Consider the following 23,553-nt stretch of genomic DNA (forward strand, 5'->3'; position numbering starts at 1 on the left):
AATTCAAAGAATTTAAACTCGAGGTCGGAAATCTGCTTAAAACAACTATTAAAATAGTTAGACGAGACAAAGGAGGCGAGTATGATGGTCCATTCAATGCATTCTGTAAAGAACATAAAATAATTCATCAAACTACAGCTCCTTACTCACCAGAATCTAATGGAGTTGTTGAACGCAAAAATCTAACTCTAAAAGAGATGATGAACGCAATGTTGCAGGAATCTGGGTTATCCCATAACATGTGGGGGGAAGCGTTGCTTACCACTAATTATATCTTCAACAAAACTCCACACAAATTAACTGGCAAAACTCCATATGAATTACGGAAAGGTAATTTACCCTCGTATAAATACCTTAAAGTATGGGGGTGCTTGGCAAAAATTGCGGTACCGCCACCAAAAAGAGTCACTATTGGACCTAAAACTGTGGATTGCATTTTCATCGGATGTGCGCATAATAGTAATGCATATCGATTTCTGGTACATAAATCTGAAATATCAGACATTCATTAAAAAAAATAGTAATGGGATCAAGAAATGCATCTTTTTCGAAAATATCTTTCCATATAAGGAAAAACAAGGTTCAACACGAACTCGAGAAGAAAGAGACAATGACAAGAACTCAAAAACTGAGACAAACAGAGACAATGACTAGAACTCAAAAAGTGAGACAAACATCGAGATTTCTATAAATTATATTTCAGAAAATGAAGAAGAAGATGAATCTCGAAGAAGCAAAAGAGCTCAAAAGGAAAAAATCTTTTGGTGAAGATTTCTAATGGCATTTTTAGTCGAAAATGTTCCAAAAACTTTGGCAGAAGCTCCATTTTGGAACGAAACTGTTAGGAGTAAATTTGATTCTATCATACAAAATTATACATAGTACATAACAGATTTACCACTTGGCTGCAAAGCATTAGGAAATAAATGGATAATGACACGAAAACCTGGTGGAAATACAAATCTAGGCTTGTAGTTCAAGGATTCCAATAAAAAGAAGGCTTTGACTATTTTGATACATATTCTCCAGTAACAAGGATAACATCAATAAGACGGAAAATAGCAATAGCAACCTTAAAAGACCTAGAAATCAATCAAATGAATGTAAAAACCGCTTTTCTAAATGGTGATTTAGAAGAGAAAATTTACATGAAACAACCTGAAAGTTTTGTCATTCCCGGACAGGAAGACAAAGTATGCCGACTTGTGAAGTCACTTTATGGGCTTAAACAAGCTCCTAAACGATGGCACGAAAAATTTGATAATACAATGATGTCAAATGGTTTCAAAATAAATGAATGTGACAAATGCATATACTATAAAACAACCAAAAATGCGTATGTTTTGCTATGTCTATATGTAGATGATATGCTCATTATTGGAAGCAATAAAGACATTATCAATCAAATAAAGAACATGCTCAAACATTTGAGATGAAAGACTTGGGATAAGCAGATGTGATTCCCGGGATTAAAGTCACAAGAAATTCAAATGGAATTACTTTAACTCAATCTCATTATGCTCAAACAATATTAGAGAGATTTAAAAATTATTCTAAAAGTACGGCAAAAACTCCGTTAGATCCTCAAATGCACTTGAAAAAGAATTCAGGTGAAGCGGTTTCACAGAACGAGTATACACGTGTGATCGAAAGTCTTATGTACTTGACTAATTGTACGAGACAGATCTAGCGCATGCAGTAAACATACCATTAGTTTTAGAACGATACAGTGATGCTAACTGGATATCAGATTCTAAAAACTCAAACTCCAGATGTGGATATGGTTTTACACTAGGAGTAGCAGCAATATCATGGAAATCTATCAAACAAACAGTGCTAGCTAGATCCACCATGAAATCTGAGTTCATAGCCTTAGACAAAGAAGCAGAAGAAGCTGAATGGCTTAGAATTTTTTTGGAAGATATTCCTATGTGAGAGAAACCTGTCCCAGCTATACGCATACATTGTGATAGTCAATCAGCTATAGCTCGGGCTCAGAGTAATCTTTACAATGGTAAATCTCGTCACATCAGAAGACGACATAAAACCACCAGACAACTTATCTCAACTGAATCTAACCAAAGTACTTGAGACAAAGTAGTTTCTTCCCAGCTCCTAAGATGATAAAGTGCTAACAAATGTGAGAAGGATAAGCATAAGCTTTTAATAATTCCATAGCTTCCAAAGCGGAGTATTACTCAATACTTTTCAAGGTCAATCACCTAATGAGTGTGAAATGGGGCTGTTTCTAGTAGAATAAATGCAAGGCTATATTCTCTAAGTTCACTCATGAAAACCAGGAATAGTTCAAGGCCACAATGAACACAATAGAGAACTAAGCTCTACGAGAAAATGAAGTTGCGTTATGCATGTTGTCTCGGTCTACATAAAACACCGGTTGGTTCAAGACATCATGTTCACCTTCTGGTAAAGTAAACCCGATAGATATTAACTATGAGTGGTTCAAGGCTTAAAAATGCCACCAACTCAAACACATCAAGTTTTTCGCAAACACTCTCGATAAGTCTATCTAGTCTAGTCAGGTTCAGAATAAGTTTTTTTTTTTAGTCTATCAAGTCTTCATTTAGTCTGCATATGTTTAGAAGAGTCATTTCTATTCATGTGAGGGATTGTTGGACAAATTAAACCAATTGGTTTTAATTAAAAAATGTGAATAACAAATGCTTGGGCTTGAGTGTCTAATAGCCCACTTATTTGTGGTTAATGAAATGAAATGAACAAAGTCCCACATCGGGGAGGAAGAGTAGAGTCGAGCAGTATATATATGCACACACACATACCATGTGTTAAACGGCTCAGAGGTAGAGAGAGCTCCCCACACGCGCGTTGCCGCCGCCATCCGGTCGGTTCGGCTCGGCTTGGGCTTGGGCTTGGGCTTGGGTCTTGGCCTCCGGCCCAATATGATTTTTTTTGGACCAACTTAAGCTCAACGTTTTGCCATTCATTTCGGGAAAAAACAACATGCAATTTTATTTAAAACGACAAGTTGTTTATATAGAAAATAAAAACATCATGCATTTTATCATCTCGAAAGTTTTAAACGAGATAAGAGAGAGTCTTGGGGAATAAGTTCCGCAACTCAACTTTCTTCGATCTCCGCGAGATTCTCGTCCACGTGCAGCAGCTGTTGCGGGAAGTGGGTCTTCTCTGTTGCGACAGAGACCTTAGCTGCATGATCCTAGACATGTGTTCTCAATGGAGAGTTAGTTTATGATCGGAGACAAATGATCAAGCGAAATGATAAAATAGACGGAGAAGACTGAACTTGAAATCAATTTAATCAAATTCAATGAAGATGACGACAGATTTACTTTTCTTTTTATTTCTGTAGTTTTGTGTATGTCATAATTGACTGAAGGTAATGGTGGGCCTTTGTTACACATGAATGGGAATGGGACTTAATTTTGTCCTAAAACATTATTTGGTCTATTCTAAGGTATTTTTCGTTTATAAGTACACTAGGTAATAACTCGCACTTTGCATATAATGTGATTATTAGTTTCGTTATTTTTTAATAAGAAGACATTAATCTGATTAATCTGGATATCAGTTCGATTTTAGGTTTTTTTTTTTTGTTTTTAATCACCTCAAATATAACTATCATTTTAAATCAATATTTATTTGGTTTGTTCGGTTAAAATGTTTAATTTTTTTTTGTTTTTTTTTCCTGTGATAATCAAAAATTACTATTATTTGTTTGTTTTTATGTTATGAATCTTAGATAGTCGTGATGTCGAACCAATGGTTTCATATTATAGTTTCTAAACGGATAATAGTTAAAAAAGAAAAGTAATTTATTAAGACAAATCATTTTACTACTATTTGATCGATAGTGAAACAAGCATTAAGAAAAATAATATTTTAACTTCCAAAAAAATTAGATATTTCAACTGTGGTAAATACTTAGTTATAAGGTGATCACGTCAATGTGCACATGTATGTGTATGTAAAAGTATATAAAGATGATTGATAAATATATAAAGATATTGTTAATTAATATTAAATGACATTTTTCTTCAAAATAATACATGAAAAATAAAATTCTTAAAATGAAATAATTTAAAAACAAAAATATTGTAAAATTTATATAAACTATACTATATAACTTATATATAATTCTGTAAATATATGTATATATATATGCATATAACATATCAAATTGGATATTCGTTTCTATAAATATTGATATTTGTTATTTGCTTTTTTGTACGGATATTGCATTTTAATATTTGATTTGCTTCGTACAGTAATGGATATCCGGATTTTTCGGTTCGAATCAAAACGGATAACGAATTGAATCAAAATTTATGAATAATTTGTCCAGCTCTATTCGTAAACAGTAAAAATAACGTAAAAAAGAACCATGCAGGTGAGTTTTATATTAAAAAACGTAAAGTAAATAGTGTGAATATATTTATGTAGAGTTTGGCTGAAAAACTCTTTACATGTAACATGTGTCCATTTTAGTGTGAACACATTTATTACAATGCTTCTACACGTGACATGTGTCCAGTTTAGTGTAAACGCATTTATTAAAATGATTCTCCTTTAATGTATAAGGGATATCAGACAATCAAAAATCTAGAATTAATTATAAACTAAATCTTGATCCACGCAATAGTGCGGATGTTTGTTTTCATTTTTATATACAAAGATATTTATTTTAGATCATTAGTCGTATACATTTTTAGATCATTAGTCGTATACATTTTTAATGTTAACCATATCATGTTAACTATTTCAGATACAATAATTAATAATTTTATAGTTTATATGTTGTAGTTAATCAATTGTTTAAAACCGTCGTATGTATTTGTCGCTTCTTATTATATATTTATCTTATTGTATTTACATTTAGTTATTAAGCAAATTAATATATGCATGAAAAAACATATTTAAAATTATTTTCTATTTAATTTGTGAAAAATTATGACTCGCCTTTCAAAGATGAATTCTTTTAGCAAAAAGATTTACATTTATTCATTTGAGATAATATATTATTGTATATATAAAAATCTTAATTTTTATACATGTAATATGTAATTTGCTAATGCTAAGTCGTTTTATCATCATTGTATTATATTTTTAACATTAATATTTTATTTATGAAATTAAAATTTATAAATTTACAAACTTATTAAAATTTTATCATAATTAGGTCAATATAATAATTCTATTTTAACATGATTGATTATGATTATAAAATAGATAAAACATGATTGAATTTTTCCATTTACAAACACCAACTGAATATATATTAATACATAATAATAGTTCATTGCTAATTACAAAATTTGTGAAAATATTTAAATAAAAATTTTGAAAATTAAAATATCATCAAAACATTTATCAACATATTTGTTATAATATATATATATATAAATTTTAAAAGGAAAAGATATCGTGATTAAAGTAGTTAAAACTATTTTTGAAAATATGAGTCTGTTTTTTTATGACAAAAAAGAAAAGAAATACATGTTTATTTTTAGGAGATTTTTTATGTTTATCACTTTTTTAGTACTACTTCTACATTTTCTTTGGTACCACATTTCAAGTATACCACTAGTATGAGGACATTTTCACAAATACACTTTTCATTAATGACCAAAAGACCATACTAGCCCTAACTTTATCTCTCCCTCTCTCTCTCGCGATCCTCTTCTCTTCCTCTCTCTTTCTCTCGATCTTTTTTCTTCTTCTCTGCCTCCGATTCACCGGAGATCCACCGTCTCTCCTCCTTCTCCTCCGTCCCTAACCAAGGCTTGGACGTCGCGTCTCTCCTCCTTCTCCTCTTACTTCCTCCGATTCTGCAATCTCGGGTTGCTTCGCAACCACACCAAAGCTCTCTGCCTCTCCGCTGGCGCCGGACACGCTCCGATGGCGATGGCCCAGATCGGGTTATCTGACGTTACCGCCGTGGAGTTGGTGGATTCACTTCCTCTCGTGAGAAGAGCTGATCCTCATAACCTTTCTTTTTTTGACGGTGCGTTTGATTTCGCGTTTACTGCGTATCTTGATGATGCTCTGTTTCCGTGGAGGGTCGTGGAGGAGATGGAGAGGACGGTGAGGCGAGGCGGGTTTTGCGTGGTGGCAGTTGATGAATGCGGTGGGGATGATGTTAGGGAGATTGCTAGACTGTTCTTGAAGTCTAAGCTCGTTGATGTTGCTAATGTAACCATAGAAGGATCCAAAAGGACTAGTATACTACTCAAAGTTCAAGACTTTAAGACATGACTGACTCTGTTTTTGTCTTATCAATGTTTGGTTTTTTAAAGTTTGTGCATTATATCTAATCCTTTTATATATGACTGTGTTTATCTTATATTGCATGCCTTCTACTGAGTTTGATTCTAAAGATTGATTAAGACTCTGCGCACGCTGGTTCAAAAACTCTCAAGCACTTCTAAGCCTCATTGCATCTTTACATAGCATATATTGAATAACTAGGCTAATAACCTCTTAAGAGGTGCTACTTGTTTCTGGAACAGAAGACGTCTCCTCCGGCTGAGCCTCACTGGCTGTAGTTTCCGGCAGTGAAGTTTCTTGCCGAGCCACCGGTGGAGCTTCAGTGAGGATAGGATGGATGAAACCTTTAGCTTCCTTCATCTTCTGAGTCTCTTTGTAAATGACAGGAACGAACATGGAAGAGGCTCTATTGGTCCTAGGATGGATGAAACTGGCCCTTATCTTCCCACCGAGAAGGTTGATCAATTGCAAAGTTCTGATACAAGGGAAAGGAAGGTAGTCTTGCTGCAACTTGGGCTCTAGCTAATCTATATTATCTTGCATGTTAGAAACCTCTTATAAGGGTTTATAAAACCATTTATAAAAACTTACAAATCATTTATAAGGTTTTATAAATATATTTATAAAAGTTTATGAATCTGTATATAAGGGTCTATAAAAATATTATAAGAGTTTAATATTCTTCATACCACAATTTATAAGAGTTAATAAATCTTTTTCAAGAGTTTATAAATCTTTACAAAACTTTAGAAGTAAATATTCATAAAGCTATTATAATTGTCTATAATTCTATTATAAATGTTTGTAAATTATTTATAAGAAATAAAAGATTATAATGGTTTATAAAACAATTAATAAGACTTTATAATAGTTTATAAAATCAGTCTATAAGGCTTTCTAAATAAATTATTAAAGTATAATTCATTATTAAGAATTTATAAAATCAGTCTATAAGGCTTTATAAGGATTATAAATAATTTATAAATGTTCCTATAAATTATTTATAAACCTTTATAAAATCACTTATAAGAATATACCAAATATTTATAAGGTTTTATAAAATCATTTATAAATATTTAGAAAGGTAATTCATTTATAAAGTCTTAAAAATCATTTATATGAAAATATATAAACTTTTTATAAGGGTCTATAAATCATTTATAAGATTTATTTAAAATTATATAATTACAAAGTTTTTTTTCGTGGAACAAAAGACTGTCATGGAAGATCAGATCCAATTAAAGAAATACAGTAATGAATCGTTGAAATTGTACTTGTTGATTGATGTTATGGTTTTGGTTTTTGCCTTAGCTCCAGTGGATGGAGGAGCCAACTCTGCTTGTCACTCGATTCGAGTATGCAAGTATGTTCCATACCGTGACAGATTGGTACAGCGCTTATGTTTCCTCTAGAGTCACTGGTTTGCCTAATCGTCCACACGTTGTTTTCGTCCATGGACACTGCACGGTACACTCCTCTTCTTTTTAGTTACTTTTCGTTAGATGAATCTAGTAGGAGTTTTCATGTCCATGTTGTGAAACATTTTATTGCAGACGCAGCTGGAAGAAACATGGACGGGTTTGTTTTCAGGGATCAGATACGCAAAGAACTTCACCAAACTGGTTTGTTTCCGCCACACCATTCTTTCACCGTTGGGATACGAAATCACGCTTTTCAATGGCTTGTCCGGAGAGATTGACTGCAACGGAGAATCACCTCACAGTTTGTGGCTAGACCCTGACAACACAAAAACCGCGAGGCTCTCAGAGGTGGTTTCATTGCTCAAATGCCTACGCTAGTAGCAGATTTTCCGGTTATGGATGCTTCTATGAGCTTATCGATGGATGCTATAATAAATAGGTTAGGCATCCAAATCGGCCGTAGTCATTAGATGAAAGCTATTTACATGGAGATGCATTACGATTTATAAGCCTTTATATATAATTTTATGGTTTCTTTTCAATTTAAATAATTTTATAAGGTTTTATAAGTTATTGATAATATTATATTCACTGTTTATAAGACTATATAAATTATTTATAAACCTTTAAAGTGATATATAAACATCTTATAAATGATCTATAAATCATTATAAATGATTTATAAACCATTACAAATGATTTTTAATATCTTATAAACAATTCATAAACCCTTATAGTAATGCGTAAACCCTTATAAATGATTTTAAATGGTTTATGAATTTTTATAAGTGATATATATACCTCTTAGAAAGGATATATAAATCATTATAAATAACTTAGAAACCATTACAAATGATCTATAAATCCTTAGATTATTTATAAACCTTTATAAATTATATATAATTCCTTATAAATAATTTATACACCATTATAACTAATATATAAACATTTTCTAAACCATTATAACTAATATATAAACATTTTATTAAGGTTTATAAAACTATTTAAAATGGTTTATAAAACTATTTACATGAACTTTTAAGCTATTTATAAGAGTTTATACATTTATTTAAAAGTCTTTATAAATTAATCTACAAGGTTATATATCTATTTATAAGAATTTATAAATCTATGTATACAAGTTGTGGAATCTTTCTATTCTGTACAAGTTGCATTGCTGCGATGATGATTTGTCATGTGCCAAGTTCTCGCTCTTCTTCTTATGCTTCTTTTTCCTGTGGAAGAAATCCTCCGTGTCCAAAACATACAAAATCTACAAGAGATGTTATGAATACATAAGAGCTAGATGAAGCAACCAGCCCTATATATATGTGTATATTGGTTCTTCTAGTTCAAGATTATCAAAACATGAAACCTCATACCAGTTTGGTTTAAGAATAGATTCGCTGTTTACCTTGTAGGAAGAGCAAGACATCTTGCACCCAAGGCCATTAATTACTTCTACACCTTCCATTGCCTTGCAGGCTGCTGCAAGATCATCCAGACCAGAGTATATATAAACCATTATAAATAACTTAGAAACCATTACAAATTATCTATAAATCTTCAGAATTATTCATAACTTGTAACTGACAAAAATTCTCTCTTTCCCGAGATAATTTTAATTTTCTTTCTCCTCTGAGAAGAACTGAAGAGCGAGAAATGAGTAAGCTGAAAATAGTTTTTGAGAACTCAAAAACCAAAATAATTATGTGAAAACTGCAATTTTTCAATACTAAACCCAAAACAATAACCGAGATTATTTATAAACCTTTATAAATTATATATAATTCCTTATAAATAATTTATAAACCATTATAACTAATATATAAACATTTTCTAAACCATTATAACTAATATATAAACATTTTATTAAGGTTTATAAAACTATTTAAAATGGTTTATAAAACTATTTACATGAACTTTTAAGCTATTTATAAGAGTTTATACATTTATTTAAAAGTGTTTATAAATTAATCTACAAGGTTATATATCTATTTATAAGAATTTATAAATCTATGTATACAAGTTGTGGAATCTTTCTATTCTGTACAAGTTGCATTGCTGCGATGATGATTTGTCATGTGCCAAGTTCTCGCTCTTCTTCTTATGCTTCTTTTTCCTGTGGAAGAAATCCTCCGTGTCCAAAACATACAAAATCTACAAGAGATGTTATGAATACATAAGAGCTAGATGAAGCAACCAGCCCTTATATATATGTGTATATTGGTTCTTCTAGTTCAAGATTATCAAAACATGAAACCTCATACCAGTTTGGTTTAAGAATAGATTCGCTGTTTACCTTGTAGTAAGAGCAAGACATCTTGCACCCAAGGCCATTAATTACTTCTACACCTTCCATTGCCTTGCAGGCTGCTGCAAGATCATCCAGACCAGAGTATATATAAACCATTATAAATAACTTAGAAACCATTACAAATTATCTATAAATCTTCAGAATTATTCATAACTTGTAACTGACAAAAATTCTCTCTTTCCCGAGATAATTTTAATTTTCTTTCTCCTCTGAGAAGAACTGAAGAGCGAGAAATGAGTAAGCTGAAAATAGTTTTTGAGAACTCAAAAACCAAAATAATTATGTGAAAACTGCAATTTTTCAATACTAAACCCAAAACAATAACCGAGATTATTTATAAACCTTTATAAATTATATATAATTCCTTATAAATAATTTATAAACCATTATAACTAATATATAAACATTTTCTAAACCATTATAACTAATATATAAACATTTTATAAAGGTTTATAAAACTATTTAAAATGGTTTATAAAACTATTTACAAGAACTTTTAAGCTATTTATAAGAGTTTATACATTTATTTAAAAGTGTTTATAAATTAATCTACAAGGTTATATATCTATTTATAAGAATTTATAAATCTATGTATACAAGTTGTAGAATCTTTCTATTCTGTACAAGTTGCATTGCTGCGATGATGATTTGTCATGTGCCAAGTTCTCGCTCTTCTTCTTATGCTTCTTTTTCCTGTGGAAGAAATCCTCAGTGTCCAAAACATACAAAATCTACAAGAGATGTTATGAATACATAAGAGCTAGATGAAGCAACCAGCCCTTATATATATGTGTATATTGGTTCTTCTAGTTCAAGATTATCAAAACATGAAACCTCATACCAGTTTGGTTTAAGAATAGATTCGCTGTTTACCTTGTAGGAAGAGCAAGACATCTTGCACCCAAGGCCATTAATTACTTCTACACCTTCCATTGCCTTCCAGGCTGCTGCAAGATCATCCAGACCAGAGTATATATAAACCATTATAAATAACTTAGAAACCATTACAAATGATCAATAAATCTTCAGAATTATTCATAACTTGTAACTGACAAAAATTCTCTCTTTCCCGAGATAATTTTAATTTTCTTTCTCCTCTGAGAAGAACTGAAGAGCGAGAAATGAGTAAGCTGATGGACTCTTATCTTCTCTACACGGTGCTTCTTCTTCTTCTTGGATCAGTTTCTCTGTCTAACGCAAGGCCACAGGCTAATCGATGTAAGTTTCCCTAGAATTTTCCCGAAAAATCTTTACTTATGCTTGAAAGATTCTTGTAGAAAGCGATGATTGATAGTTTGCATCTTACGTTTGCAGATCCTAGTTCATGCGATTCGTGACGAACGCGACCGATTTAGCGTCGGAGGATTACTACGACTACATAATCGTCGGTGGAGGAACGGCGGGATGTCCACTCGCTGCCACACTCTCCCAATCCTTCCGCGTCCTTCTCCTCGAGCGCGGCGGCTTTCCGTACACCAGACCTAACGTGATGACACACGACGGTTTCTTGACGACTCACAGACGTCAACAGCTTCGACTCTCCCGCTCAGTCCTTCGTCTCCGAGGAAGGAGTGCCCAACGCGAGAGGCCGTGTTCTCGGCGGAAGCAGTGCGATCAACGCTGGGTTCTACAGCAGAGCTGATAGACAGTTCTTTGAGAACTCAGGTCTCAATTGGGATCTGACGAGTGTGAATCCTATCTGATATCTCCGGTGAGAGACACCTCTGTGTCTGTTGTGGGGGGGAGAAGAAGAGTAATTTAGGTTTAATTATTTAAGGGTACAATGGTATTTTGACCATTAAAAATCTGGTGGTATATTTGGTTAGTGTATAAGTGAAAAGTGGTATTAAGAAAGTTGTATTAGTGGCATTTCCCCTTCATGTTTACCACTAATAAATATATATTTTCAAAAATATTTTCTTCATTAAGTGGCAAAATACTTTTATACCATTGTTCTATATATAATAAAAAATAAATAAAAAATGAAATAATAAAAACTAAAAATGTTTTCAAATTATACTTTTTCAAATTCGACTTTTTTTTATAAAAAATTATTTTGAATTTTGTTTTCGAATTTTGTTTTCGAATTTTGTTTTCGAATTTTGTTTTCTATTTTTCAAAATTTCTTTTTGAAAATCAAAATTATTTTTGAAACTATGTTTTAAAAGAATTTTATATTTTTTAAGTATATATTTATATATTTATTAGAATCCTAAATTTCACATTCCAATACTCTACCCCACCCCTCAACTCTAAACTCTAAGTCTAGATTAGGGTTATAAATGTCTTTAAACCTTCATTAAAATGGAAAGTAAAATTGGTTAGAATAAACATGAAAAATAGTACTATGAATGTGATCATTTTGGCAATTTCCCGTATTTTTATATGTGAATTTTATAGTTTGTTAATGTTAACTCGTTTGCCCAACATATTATGTTTTTGATCATAAATATTTATATTTATAAAAATAAATTATATATAAATGTATTATTTTAATATAATTTTATCATATTTAGCTCGATACAATAATTTTATTTTAATATGAATGATTATGAGACTATAATAATATTTCAAAACTAATTACGAAATTAGCGAAAGTACTTACATAAAATTTTGAAAATTAAGATCTTGTTAACAATTTTGAAACAGATTTGTTAGATTTTTAAAAATATATATTTTTATATTTAAAATGAAAAGATATTACTAGATATTATAATTAAAATAGTTCAAAGATGGGAAATTACAAAAAATACCACATTCATAGTACCACTTTTCATATTTACACTAACCACTTTTTTTTTTCATCACACTAGCTACTTTTACCATCATTTTTAATGAATGGTAAATGACATTTATAATCATAAGGTTAATTAATCTAGACTTAAGATTTAGAATTGAAGAGTGGGGCACGGTTTTTGAAATATGAAATTTAGGATTCTAATAAATATATAAATAAATACTTAAAAAGTATTACAAAATTAAAATAGTTTCAAGAAGAATTTTTGATTTTCAAAACGAAATTTTGAAATAAATTTATAAAAAAGTTCGAATTTAAAAAAGTATAATTCGAAAACATAAAAAAAATTGTTTTTATTTTTTTTGTTTAAATAATTATTTATTATATATATATAACAAGGGTAAAAGTGAAAATATCTCTTTAGTGGTAGTAAACATAAATAATGATACGAAAAAAGTGGTAAACATGAAAATTCATCTTCAAAGATTCTATATTTTATTAGTTTTAATTAAATATATTTAATTATATTTCTAAAGGATGGTGCAAATTAAAAATATCGCATATGAAAGAAGTCATGACTTCTATTTTAATAGAACAGATATATTAGATTTAAAAATATTAGTAAGTGATCTTTTGGTTTAACTTTGTTCATTCCTAAATAAAAGAAAAAAATGATAAAAACCACCAAATGGGTGAACAAAATAACTATTATATACTAACACAACATGAATCATATGTTAGAAACTACTATCAATAAAATATTTGAAATGGGACAATGAAGAATTGGGACTCTCGTCGTATTTGTCCACGGCTGCTAATACTTAATTCGAATTATAAATGCTTCTAGATTACCTAATTTCAATACATCACATTCATAGCCTTATTCACCTTCCTGGAAATTCTTGTCTAAGTTGTTCATTGAGCTATTGCAATTCAAACCGACCAGTTCAAACAATCAAACCCACCAAGATAAGAGATTGTACAAATTTCATAAAATTTGACTGATTCAACATATAATATCTGGTACTCTACCTGGTCTGGTTAAACCAACATAAACGGTTTAGTAGTTGAGATACGCGTTTCAAAGGCAAAATCTTTTAATATACACTTCCATTTTCATAACCGCGTTTCAATGGCGACTTTTCATCTCAACTAGTTCAATTATAAATTCACATATAACAAACCCAATTTTGATCAATAATTTTTATTCTAAATTCCTTTGAATTTTCACAACTAATATCTTTCGCGAAGAGAGTTTCACCCCTTCACGCCCATCAGCCATGAACGATCTTCTCTCCCGCTCCTTCAACCGCTCCGTCTCAGACGATTCATCGCCCCCACACTCACACAACATCGAGATGTCAAAGGCGAAGTACTCCTCCGGCGGAAGCTGCCGCGGTGGAAACAACCTTGACAAGTTCTTCCTCGACGTGGAGGAAGTGAACAGCGATCTGAAAGAGCTTGACCGTCTCTGTCACAGCCTCCAGCTGAGCCACGAGAAGAGCAAGACGCTCCATAACGCCAAAGCCGTCAAGGAACTGAAGGACAAGATGGACTCCGACGTCTCGACGGCGCTCAAGACGGCCAAGCGCGTGAAAGTAAACCTCAAGGAGCTGGATCGTGCGAATGAAGTGAACCGGAGTTTACCGGAAAGCGGACCCGGTTCATCGTCTGACCGGCAAAGGACGTCGGTGGTTAATGGGCTAAGGAAGAAGCTAAAGGATGCTATGAACAATTTTATGCGAGTGAGAGAGACTATTTCGACGGAGTACCGAGACACTATTAACCGTTTGTACTTCACCGTCACCGGCGAAAATCCCGACGAAGATACCGTCGATCGTCTAATCTCTACAGGTAGTTATTATTTTCTAGTTATTTTAAATTTCAAACAGCCAGAAAAATAGCGCAAGGTTGTTAATTATTACAACGTTTAAAATTTTGTTATTGTTTTATGATTCTAGTGTAGTACTAATTTATTTTTAATCCTAAACTAAATTAGTAAAAGAATAAATATTATATTTACAAGTCAAATAAAAACAAAAGTAAACATTTACTCATTTTATTGGTTTAAACGAATTTATTAGTTAATTATTTTAAATTTAAATACTTTATAAACATGATACTGATGAGATATAAATTGAAATTACAAATACTGCAGGAGAAAGTGAAACGTTTTTGCAGAAAGCGATACAAGAACAAGGTCGAGGTAGGATTTTGGACACAATAAACGAGATACAAGAGAGACACGACGCAGTGAAAGACATTGAGAAGAGCTTGAACGAGCTGCATCAGGTGTTTCTTGATATGGCCGTGTTGGTTGAGCACCAGGGTGAACAGCTCGAGGACATTGAAAGCCACGTCAAACGAGCAAACTCGCTTGTTCGATCTGGTGCGGACAAGCTTGTTAAGGCGCGGTTCTACCAGAAGAACACGCGCAAGTGGACTTGTTATGCCATTTTGCTATTGATCATTATTGTGGTTTTAGTTGTGTTGTTTACTGTTAAGCCTTGGGAAGATAATGGTGGTGGTGGTGGAGGTTCGACCCGCCAAGCTGCTCCGGTGCAAGCTCAGCCACCGCCACCTCCAGCTCTGAACCGGCGGCTACTTCGTTAAATCGTGTTCTCTTTTTTATTCTTTCGGTATATGCACTGGCCTCTGCTTTTGAGTTTGATTTTATTTAGCATGTTTTTGATTGGATCCTTCTGTATATACATATCTCATAAGATCAGTATATTATTTTCCTTAAGTAACGCAATAATTAAATTTTGCATTAATCGCATTTTGATATGTGTGTTTGCAAAAGAAAATCACTTCTTGGCGCTAGAATCCGTAAAATAAGTCCTATTTTAGGTGCCACGTCGGCACATCCGTGTTAAATCAAATAAGAAGAAGTTGAAAAAACATTATCAAGAAAAAGTCAATAAAATGTGAAATTTGGAAGAAAAAGTCAATAAAAATATAAGGGACAATTCTTAGTCACAAAAATATACCATAAGAAGGAAAATGATCAAAATGTTTAATTTAATAGGTAAAAGGACACTAATACCTTAGATATATAAAAAAAATTATTTTTTTCTTTATAGTTTTAGATTATATGTTTTCAAATTCGAACTTTTTTATAATTTTTTTTTTTAATTTGTTTTTGAACTTTTTTTAATATATTTTTTTAAATTTTCTTTTCGTAATTCAAAAATACTTTTTGAAACTATTTTTAAAATTTTTATTTTCAAAATTTTAATATTTATTTTCTATTTTATAAAATTTTAAATCTCAAACCCAAATCTCCACCCATTAACTCTAAATCTTAAGGTTTGAATTAGTTAACCCTAAGGGTATAAGTGTATATTTACTTTTTTAATAAAATATTTTGTTCATTTTGTTTTTTAGAATCTAGAAACTTTTTTTTAGGGTATCATAGTGTATTTCCTAAAATATAATATAAAGCTAAAAGATATTAAAAATTGACTTATTAATGGGCCGTATGAAAAGCCCATTATTAATACAAAACCCATGAAGAAACAAGGTTTGTTGTGTTGCACTTGTGCCATTCTCTCTGTTTCTGGTCTCAACAATGGCGTCGTTGAAGATGATAGGCAAGTCAAATTCGGGAATCTATTTCGTCTGATTATTTCTCTTCTTCTAGTATACAACGATCCTTTGTGACTGATACCTTTATCGTTTGTGTATTGTGGCTTTTCTTCTGATGTGTCTGCGTAACATCAGACATAGCAGTTAACTTCACAGGTCAGTTGCGCAAAACACTTTGGGACTTTCCTCTGATCAAGTTATGTTCTGATCACATTGAGAATTGGTCGAATTTAAAGCAGATGGGATGTTCAAGGGAGTTTACCATGGAAAGAACTGTCATCTCCCGGACATTGCGACCGTCTTGAACCGAGCTTGGTCTGCCGGAGTCGACAGAATCATAGTTGAGAGTCACTCTTATCGATTCTTTTATAATCAATTTGAATTACTCAAGATTCCAATGTTCTTGAACAGGTAACTGGTGGGTCATTGGAAGAATCAAGAGAAGCTCTTGCAATTGCAGAAACCGATGGTTTATTTTATTTGACTTACTGATCTTATTTCCCTTAAAGTTTCCGTCTTTAGATGTCCTTACTGTGGATTTACACTTGCAGCAAGGCTGTTTTGTACCGTTGGGGTTCATCCAACTAGATGCAGTGTTAGTGTCTCTTTCTTTTTGAGTTTCTCAGTTTAGTATGTAGCCAGATTGTAATCTTGTGCTTGAATCATTCTTTAACGGCATGTTTCACATCAGGAGTTTGAAGAGAGTGGTGATCCGGAGAAGCATTATCAGGATCTGTTTTCATTAGCCAATGAAGGAATGCAAAAAGGAAAGGTGCTATGTCTTCTCATACTTACAGATACTTTTGCATTGGTCCCAGTCAAAATCATTCTCACTTTTTGATTAACTTAGGTGGTAGCAATTGGTGAATGTGGATTGGATTATGATAGGCTTCAGTTCTGCCCTGCTGATATTCAGAAGAAGTAAGTTAGATCATAACAAAATTGAATCTTTTCATATGTTTGATTGTTTCTTTCCTTACACTACTTATAATATCTTATTTGTTGTCTTCTGTGCGGAAAGGTATTTTGAGAAGCAATTCGAACTAGCATATGCTACAAAGCTGCCTATGTTCTTACATATGCGAGCAGCAGCTGCGGATTTCTGTGAAATTGTTGAAAGAAACAAGAACAGGTGAAACAAAACTTGTCAGCTAATGTTTCTCATGTCTGTGTCTGTCTTAATTCATACTTTATAATCCACTCTCAGGTTCACTGGAGGGGTTGCTCATTCATTTACGGGTAGTGCATTGGACCGTGATAAGCTTCTTTCTTTCGAGAAAATGTACATTGGTAAAACACTTCCACTAGATTGTGTATTACTTATAAAGACTGCTCTCCTTGGCGTATATGTACCGCTCATGTGATTCTATTTATTAGGTGTGAATGGCTGCTCGTTGAAAACAGCTGAGAATCTTGATGTAATGAAAGGGATACCTGTAGAGAGGATGATGATCGAAACCGACTCTCCATACTGTGAGATCAAGAACACACACGCCGGGATGAAGTTTGTAAAGTCGACCTGGCCTTCTAAGAAGAAGGAGAAGTATGATCAAGAGTGCATTGTCAAAGGCCGTAACGAACCTTGTTTGGTTCGGTCAGTGTAGTTTCATCTTGTCAAATCCATTAAAATATATATTTATATTCTTAAAACTCTTTTTATTTCTTCTCCAGGCAAGTTCTTGAGGTGGTGGCTGGCTATAAAGGACTTGGCGACATCAATCAACTTAGTTCAACCTTGTACCACAACACTTGCAGGCATGTTCTCTCAATATTATCAGAGTGAGTCATTGTTGTTGTGAAGCTTATGTCCTGATGGATTTGTTTATATTTCTGCAGAGTGTTCTTCCCTCAGGACTTGGATTCTGCTGCAGATGCTCTGCTTTCCGGTCACCACAACACCAACTAGCAGAAGTCACTACAAAAATATTTTGCATTTCTCTGAGATTGAAAGATTATACATTACACCATTTAATGGAAGAAACATTTTTGCATAAGATGACAGTCAATCACACGTTCTTTTATCTCATATATTATCATCTTCTTTAGCCTCAGTAGTCAGTTGAATACAACAAGATGTTGTGTTTTTGCTGCTTCATGTACTGATGGTTGAAAGCACCTCACTGCTCTCAAGACTGCCTTCTTCTGTTACAGAAGGACGAGGCACGGTGTCTCTCTCTGACGCCAAATTTAGCCTCAGTTCTCTCCCTTCAACTTCCTAAGAACCAAAACCCAAACTAGTGAGTCTCAAACCCCAAAATCAACAAACGAACCAAACAGATGAGAGCAAAGCCTTACCACGCCATTCATGGCACTCATGGCAGACTGAAGATCTTGTGCTGATTCAAAAGAGACGAAACCAAACCCCCGAGACCTCCCGCTGTCTCTTTCATACACGACTTTAGCACCAAGCGCACCAGGTTGATCTGCAAATGCATCTTTAAGACCTTGCGAGGTTAAATTCCAACCGAGGTTTCCAGCATAGAGCTTGTGAGGACTGTCAACATAACTCCGGTTGCTACCACGGATCTTGGCTCTCAATACTTCTCTCTCTCCGCCTCTTGGCACCTCCGGGAAGTTCACTTTCACCGTTCTACCACCAATTTGCTACAGAATCAATCAGAATCATATCTGATCAAACAGATAACACACAAGATGATGAGAACTTACAGAGGTGTTGAACATCTGAATAGCTTCTTTAGCTTCTTCAATGGTTCCCATGGTTACGAATCCAAACCCTCTGCTTCTGTCAGTGACTTTGTCATACACAATCTGCAACAAAGGACGGTTTTTGGAACAATCAGACAGAACTTAAGAGATGAAGGAGATGGTAAGAAGATGAACCTGAACATCTACGACAGTTCCAGCTTGTCCGAAGAGTTGAGAGAGCTCAGAAGAAGTGATTGTGTATGGTAAGTTCCCAACGTACAGCCTCCCTTCCTCACCACTCCCTTGCGTCGTCTGTTTCCCATCTTCTTCTTCTTCTTCTACTTCGTCTTCATCTTCTGATGATGACGCCGGGATTTCGTCTTCGGTATCGGCGGCGCAGGAGAAACGGTGGCGACGGATATTGGAATGGAGGGACAGCGGATTAGGGAAACTGGCGACGAGTTTGAAGGATTTTGGTGCAAAGCGATTGAAGAGTCTGAAATTGGAGAAGGAGGAGAATAACGGGTTAAAGTTTGCGGCGGCTGCGGGGGATACGGACACGGTGGAGGAACAATAGGATAACGACGACATTTTCTTTAGGGGAGTGAGTGAGGGAAGACGAGGAAAGAGTGGATAAGTTAAGTTGTTCAAAAAAAAAGTCAACTTTTTCAATTTCCGGTTCAAATCGGTTATGACTTCGATTTAATTTGGTAGTTTAAAATTCAGTTATCGGTTGGGAACCAGACGAAGTCAAAAGAGAATGAATGACCAAAGGGAAGGAACCACTGGAGCTTGATCAGCTAAGTGCAGTACCATCAGACATGACCAGCTTAGTAATTTTATGGTCCCAAAAAGAAATTTAATCCCTAAAACGATATTGTTTAAAAATTTAAAAATTATTTTTAATAATAAATATTTCTAGATGAAATTATATACTTCATTTGTTTCTTATTAAGTGTCACTTTATCATTTTTTCTTGTTACAAAAGAGTGTAATTTTAGAATTCCAATGCAATTTTCAGTTTAAAATTAAAATTATCATTGAACATATATATTGCAACCACCCAAAAATTGATCATTTACATTATTACTTGATTCTGTTCACAAATTTTTTCACATGTTTACAGAACTGTAAAAATTTATCATGTCCGGATTTCATTTGGCCATCTCACTGACATGTGTGAAATTGTGAACCAAACATTCTGCATGCTACCTCCATCAATTTCCCTGCACATGATACAAAATCAGTTGGAAATTATTGTTTTTTGTTTGAGGAAATTATCATTATCCCAACCAGTTTGTTTTTCCTGGTGACATGTATTGAATTAACAATATAACAAGAAAATAACTTTTATAATGATTTATTATAACTTAATGTTCAAATAAATATATTAAGACGGAAAAGGAAGTCATGAATCAGAGCAAGTTGTCTTTTTTTTTTATATATCAAAGAGCAAGTTGTCTCTATCAACCAAAATGACACACAACTCCGCTTTTCAAAAAGAAAATAAGCACTTTGTGGTTTTCTTTTTACTATTAACATGGGATTCTTCGTCGGTGGGTGATTAAATAGTTTATAATCCAAATTATTCCCACACCATTATTTAATACTATTGGAACATATGTTATATTATCATACCAAAGTTTGTTAACGAGACTTTGTCTCCATTCTCACACGTCTAATCTCACTTTCTACTTAGTACTCTGTCATTGCAAAGACTTAACTATATGTGACTAATTATAATTTATCTGTTTATAATCATGGTTCAATTATATTTTCCATCAGCTAGAGCAAAATCACACACAAAATTCCTAAAGCAATGAATGTTATTCTAGCTTTATAACTTTGTAATAATGTTTCAAACAAACAAAACAAAAACTTTTCAATGGTGTTATGTACTATGTGTAGTTTAAAATTAAATAAGTTGGGGTTAAAACGTCAAAATCAAATAGCTAACGACCAAAATTAAGAAGCTTGAAATTTATTAAAAATTGATTACCTCTTCTCGGTTTAGCGGTTTTCTTAACAACCGGACCGGCGGATTTCTTCTCAACCGGAGTTTCTTCCTCCGGGAATAAAACACCGTCAATCCCCTGAACCGAAATACGTCCATCGGTATAGATATCAGGATCGAACAAATAAGCCGAACCGTCACCATGACCGAATTTAACCGAACCGTCTGCCTCCTGAGCCTCAACCTTGTGAGGAAACCGGAGCGAATCATACCGAATTTTCCCAAACCGGCGTACAGAATTGTACATACTCTCCTCGGTTTGGTACTCCGGTATGATATGGTAATACATTATTTGCTCTGGAGCTCCCGGTTCGCTCAATTGGTCTGTGGTCAACTTAGCCATAGCTTCGTCGTTCGGAGCTAGGACCGTTAAAACGTAGCCTTCCGACACGAGCCGACCCATCTCGGTGGCTAGAGAAGTGAGGTTGACGAGAATGTCCGCCATCTCGTTGTATCCACCGTAATGGAGCAGAGTGTGGATGAAATCTTTGACTTGAGCCTCTCCGTTGAAATGGTGGCGAGGCCCGCCCGGTCCTGGTGCCGGAGCCGGAGCGAGTGACGGACCGGGTGACATTGCGTCGTAAACCGGGAGAACCGGTGGTGCTCCGGCGGGGACTGGTGCAGGCTTTTTCTTGAGACGGTGGGTTCTCGGGTCGACTTCCGGTGCTCCTTCCGGTAACACGGCGGAGATTGAGCGGAGGTTACGACGGCGGTTGAAATCTTCTTGAACGGAGCGAGGGATTAAAAGACGTTCGATCCCGTGGATGATACCATCGGGTCGGGTTACGTCATCGGGTTTAGTGATTACGGCGGAGTTGACTTTTCCGGCGGTGAGATGGAGGTGATCGTTGGAGAGACTGCGGTGGCTGACGACGGATGAGGCGGAGAGTTGCGGAGAAGTGACTCTTTTGGGGAGAATGTGGAACATCAAGAGAGTTTGTAATGATTTGAGATTCTTTGGTTGTAACAAGAAAGACTTGAACTCAGGGTCAAGGTTACGTTCTAAAGCTTCGTTACGAGGGGCGAAGATCGTGATGTTGTGTTGACCAACGGCTTCTTCTAAGGTTTGGAGGAGAAGAGCTTTCTCCACGAGTTCTGCTAGTTCGGTGTAGTGAGAGTCGAGAAGAGCCACGAGGACGGAGTTGGAGTTTATTTGACCCGACCCGGTTTTATCGGGTAATGCGGTGGTGATAATGGAGGAGGCAGTCAAAAGGAGTAGAGAGAAGAGGAACTTGGAGACGCCTTCCATGGTGGTCGAGGGAAAGAGTGAGAGAAGAAAGAAAAGAAAGTGTCGGCGATTTAAAGAGGTTTGGTTTGTAATTTGAGATGGTAAGATGATGTGATTTTGATTATGATTGTGATGTTTCTTCTTCCCAATTTTTTTTTTCTTGGATATTTAATGATTTTCGGTGGGTGGATTTAAATGCTTTTCTCTAATTGTTTTTTTTTAACAACGCTTTTCACTCTTTTCTCTAATTGTATTATGGGAGTATTATTTATTTATTTAATTTGGGATTCGTTTTGGTTATTTGGAGGACAAGAGTGAGGTCCACACGGGAAGTAAAAGTTATGGTGACGTCTTTTTAAACTTGAAGCCAAGAGTTCAGCTTTTTCAACAACTCATCAGCTTCTGGTCTTTGAGTTTGAGCCTCGTGTTGTGTGTGTCGGTTACTCATAATGCACAATTCACGTTGCCTTCGAGTCAAATATCTTTTCCCTTTTTTTGGGTTTTTTCTCGTGTGATAAAAGAAAAAAAATTATTCGACTAAATGTTCATTTTCATATAAACCAAAAAATCTATGAAATGCCTTTTTGGTTAGTCAATAACTTGTAATATCGTCACCATGCTGGATGAGCAAATTAGCTTTTGAATAATATTTAAATTGCTATTTATAGTTGGTTAAAAATAATATATAAAATAAATTAGATATGTTCCATCTAGATAGAATTACAAATTGATATTTGTTGATTTCTCAAAAAAAAAGAAGATATTTGTTTAGCGTTATTAAATATAATATCCAAGTAAATCTAACTCCTTTTTTTATCAATAGATATTTGTTGATTTCTTGATATTTATTTAGCATTATTAAATATAATATCCAAGTAAATCTAACTCCTTTTTTTACCAACAGAAGTCAATAAAACTTGCGAGATGTGCAAAATGATAGGGTTTCAATAGAAAATGATAAAAGTACATAGTTACAATCAAATAGTTAAAACTAGATGGGTGCACTTCGAAAAAAAAAAAGAATAAAAACAAAGTGTAACCCATAATAGAAGATTTTCTAATCATTCTTTAGCCAAAAAAGCATAAGGTTCTTGAAACTCTTCTTGTTGTGATGTTTCCCCAAGATTGTATCTTTGATGTTGCAATCAATGAGCTTACAAATAGTTTGAGGAGTAGACGACATTCCATCATGTAGACATTTGTTCATTTCCCCCCAGATACTATAGATAGTTGCGTGAGCAACAATTATTTTGAGTATCAGTGGAGCAGTGGAATCTCTGAGATAACCACTCAATAAAAGATGTCCAAGTGATGAAGCAAGAGTGAGTATAACTC

General features: G+C 33.8%; 4 protein-coding genes across 5 annotated transcripts; 2 read left to right on the forward strand and 2 right to left on the reverse strand.

The window, feature by feature from the left end:
- Positions 1 to 13,841: 13,841 nt before the first annotated feature.
- Positions 13,842 to 15,516, forward strand: LOC103863466 (syntaxin-122). Its single transcript, XM_009141212.3, has 2 exons — positions 13,842 to 14,596; positions 14,901 to 15,516. The coding sequence occupies exons 1-2, from the start codon at positions 14,023 to 14,025 to the stop codon at positions 15,353 to 15,355; spliced, it is 1,029 nt and encodes a 342-aa protein (XP_009139460.1). The 5' UTR covers positions 13,842 to 14,022; the 3' UTR covers positions 15,356 to 15,516.
- A 730-nt stretch (positions 15,517 to 16,246) lies between these two features.
- On the forward strand, positions 16,247 to 18,381 carry LOC103863468 (putative deoxyribonuclease TATDN1). Of its 2 annotated transcripts, none has more exons than XM_009141215.2 (12): positions 16,247 to 16,335; positions 16,466 to 16,486; positions 16,570 to 16,670; positions 16,742 to 16,799; positions 16,882 to 16,925; positions 17,022 to 17,102; positions 17,181 to 17,251; positions 17,352 to 17,462; positions 17,538 to 17,620; positions 17,708 to 17,924; positions 18,002 to 18,085; positions 18,167 to 18,381. In XM_009141215.2, exons 1-12 carry the CDS (start codon positions 16,314 to 16,316, stop codon positions 18,234 to 18,236), a joined length of 963 nt encoding a protein of 320 aa, XP_009139463.1. In that variant the 5' UTR covers positions 16,247 to 16,313; the 3' UTR covers positions 18,237 to 18,381. The 2 variants fall into 2 exon arrangements, with proteins under 2 accessions (XP_009139463.1, XP_009139462.1); XM_009141214.3 differs by having other exon boundaries at positions 16,270 to 16,335; positions 16,567 to 16,670.
- On the reverse strand, positions 18,241 to 19,607 carry LOC103863467 (RNA-binding protein CP33, chloroplastic). The gene is made up of 4 exons (XM_009141213.2): positions 19,172 to 19,607; positions 18,998 to 19,099; positions 18,626 to 18,934; positions 18,241 to 18,545 (listed from the first exon to the last, which is right to left on the reverse strand). The coding sequence occupies exons 1-4, from the start codon at positions 19,565 to 19,567 to the stop codon at positions 18,423 to 18,425; spliced, it is 930 nt and encodes a 309-aa protein (XP_009139461.2). The 5' UTR covers positions 19,568 to 19,607; the 3' UTR covers positions 18,241 to 18,422.
- A 383-nt stretch (positions 19,608 to 19,990) lies between these two features.
- On the reverse strand, positions 19,991 to 22,520 carry LOC103863469 (fasciclin-like arabinogalactan protein 15). The gene is made up of 2 exons (XM_009141216.3): positions 20,976 to 22,520; positions 19,991 to 20,202 (listed from the first exon to the last, which is right to left on the reverse strand). The coding sequence occupies exons 1-2, from the start codon at positions 22,237 to 22,239 to the stop codon at positions 20,144 to 20,146; spliced, it is 1,323 nt and encodes a 440-aa protein (XP_009139464.1). The 5' UTR covers positions 22,240 to 22,520; the 3' UTR covers positions 19,991 to 20,143.
- Between the last annotated feature and the right edge of the window lie 1,033 nt (positions 22,521 to 23,553).

Source organism: Brassica rapa, chromosome A04 (genome assembly GCF_000309985.2).
Source record: "Brassica rapa cultivar Chiifu-401-42 chromosome A04, CAAS_Brap_v3.01, whole genome shotgun sequence".
NCBI classification, from domain to species: Eukaryota; Viridiplantae; Streptophyta; class Magnoliopsida; order Brassicales; family Brassicaceae; genus Brassica; species Brassica rapa.

Excerpts from the sequence above, each read along its gene's own strand:
- LOC103863466 (XM_009141212.3), top strand. The coding sequence starts at position 14,023 with ATGAACGATCTTCTCTCCCGCTCCTTCAACCGCTCCGTCTCAGACGAT. Across the intron at positions 14,597-14,900 it reads CGATCGTCTAATCTCTACAG|GAGAAAGTGAAACGTTTTTG; the intron begins GTAGTTATTATT and ends CAAATACTGCAG.
- LOC103863468 (XM_009141214.3), top strand. The coding sequence starts at position 16,314 with ATGGCGTCGTTGAAGATGATAG. Across the intron at positions 16,487-16,566 it reads CATAGCAGTTAACTTCACAG|CAGATGGGATGTTCAAGGGA; the intron begins GTCAGTTGCGCA and ends TCGAATTTAAAG. Across the intron at positions 16,671-16,741 it reads CCGGAGTCGACAGAATCATA|GTAACTGGTGGGTCATTGGA; the intron begins GTTGAGAGTCAC and ends GTTCTTGAACAG.
- LOC103863467 (XM_009141213.2), bottom strand. The coding sequence starts at position 19,567 with ATGTCGTCGTTATCCTATTGTTCCTCCACCGTGTCCGTATCCCCCGCA. Across the intron at positions 19,100-19,171 it reads GAACTGTCGTAGATGTTCAG|ATTGTGTATGACAAAGTCAC; the intron begins GTTCATCTTCTT and ends CCTTTGTTGCAG. Across the intron at positions 18,935-18,997 it reads TTCAGATGTTCAACACCTCT|CAAATTGGTGGTAGAACGGT; the intron begins GTAAGTTCTCAT and ends TTGATTCTGTAG.
- LOC103863469 (XM_009141216.3), bottom strand. The coding sequence starts at position 22,239 with ATGGAAGGCGTCTCCAAGTTCCTCTTCTCTCTACTCCTTTTGACTGCC. Across the intron at positions 20,203-20,975 it reads AACCGCTAAACCGAGAAGAG|GGAAATTGATGGAGGTAGCA; the intron begins GTAATCAATTTT and ends TATCATGTGCAG.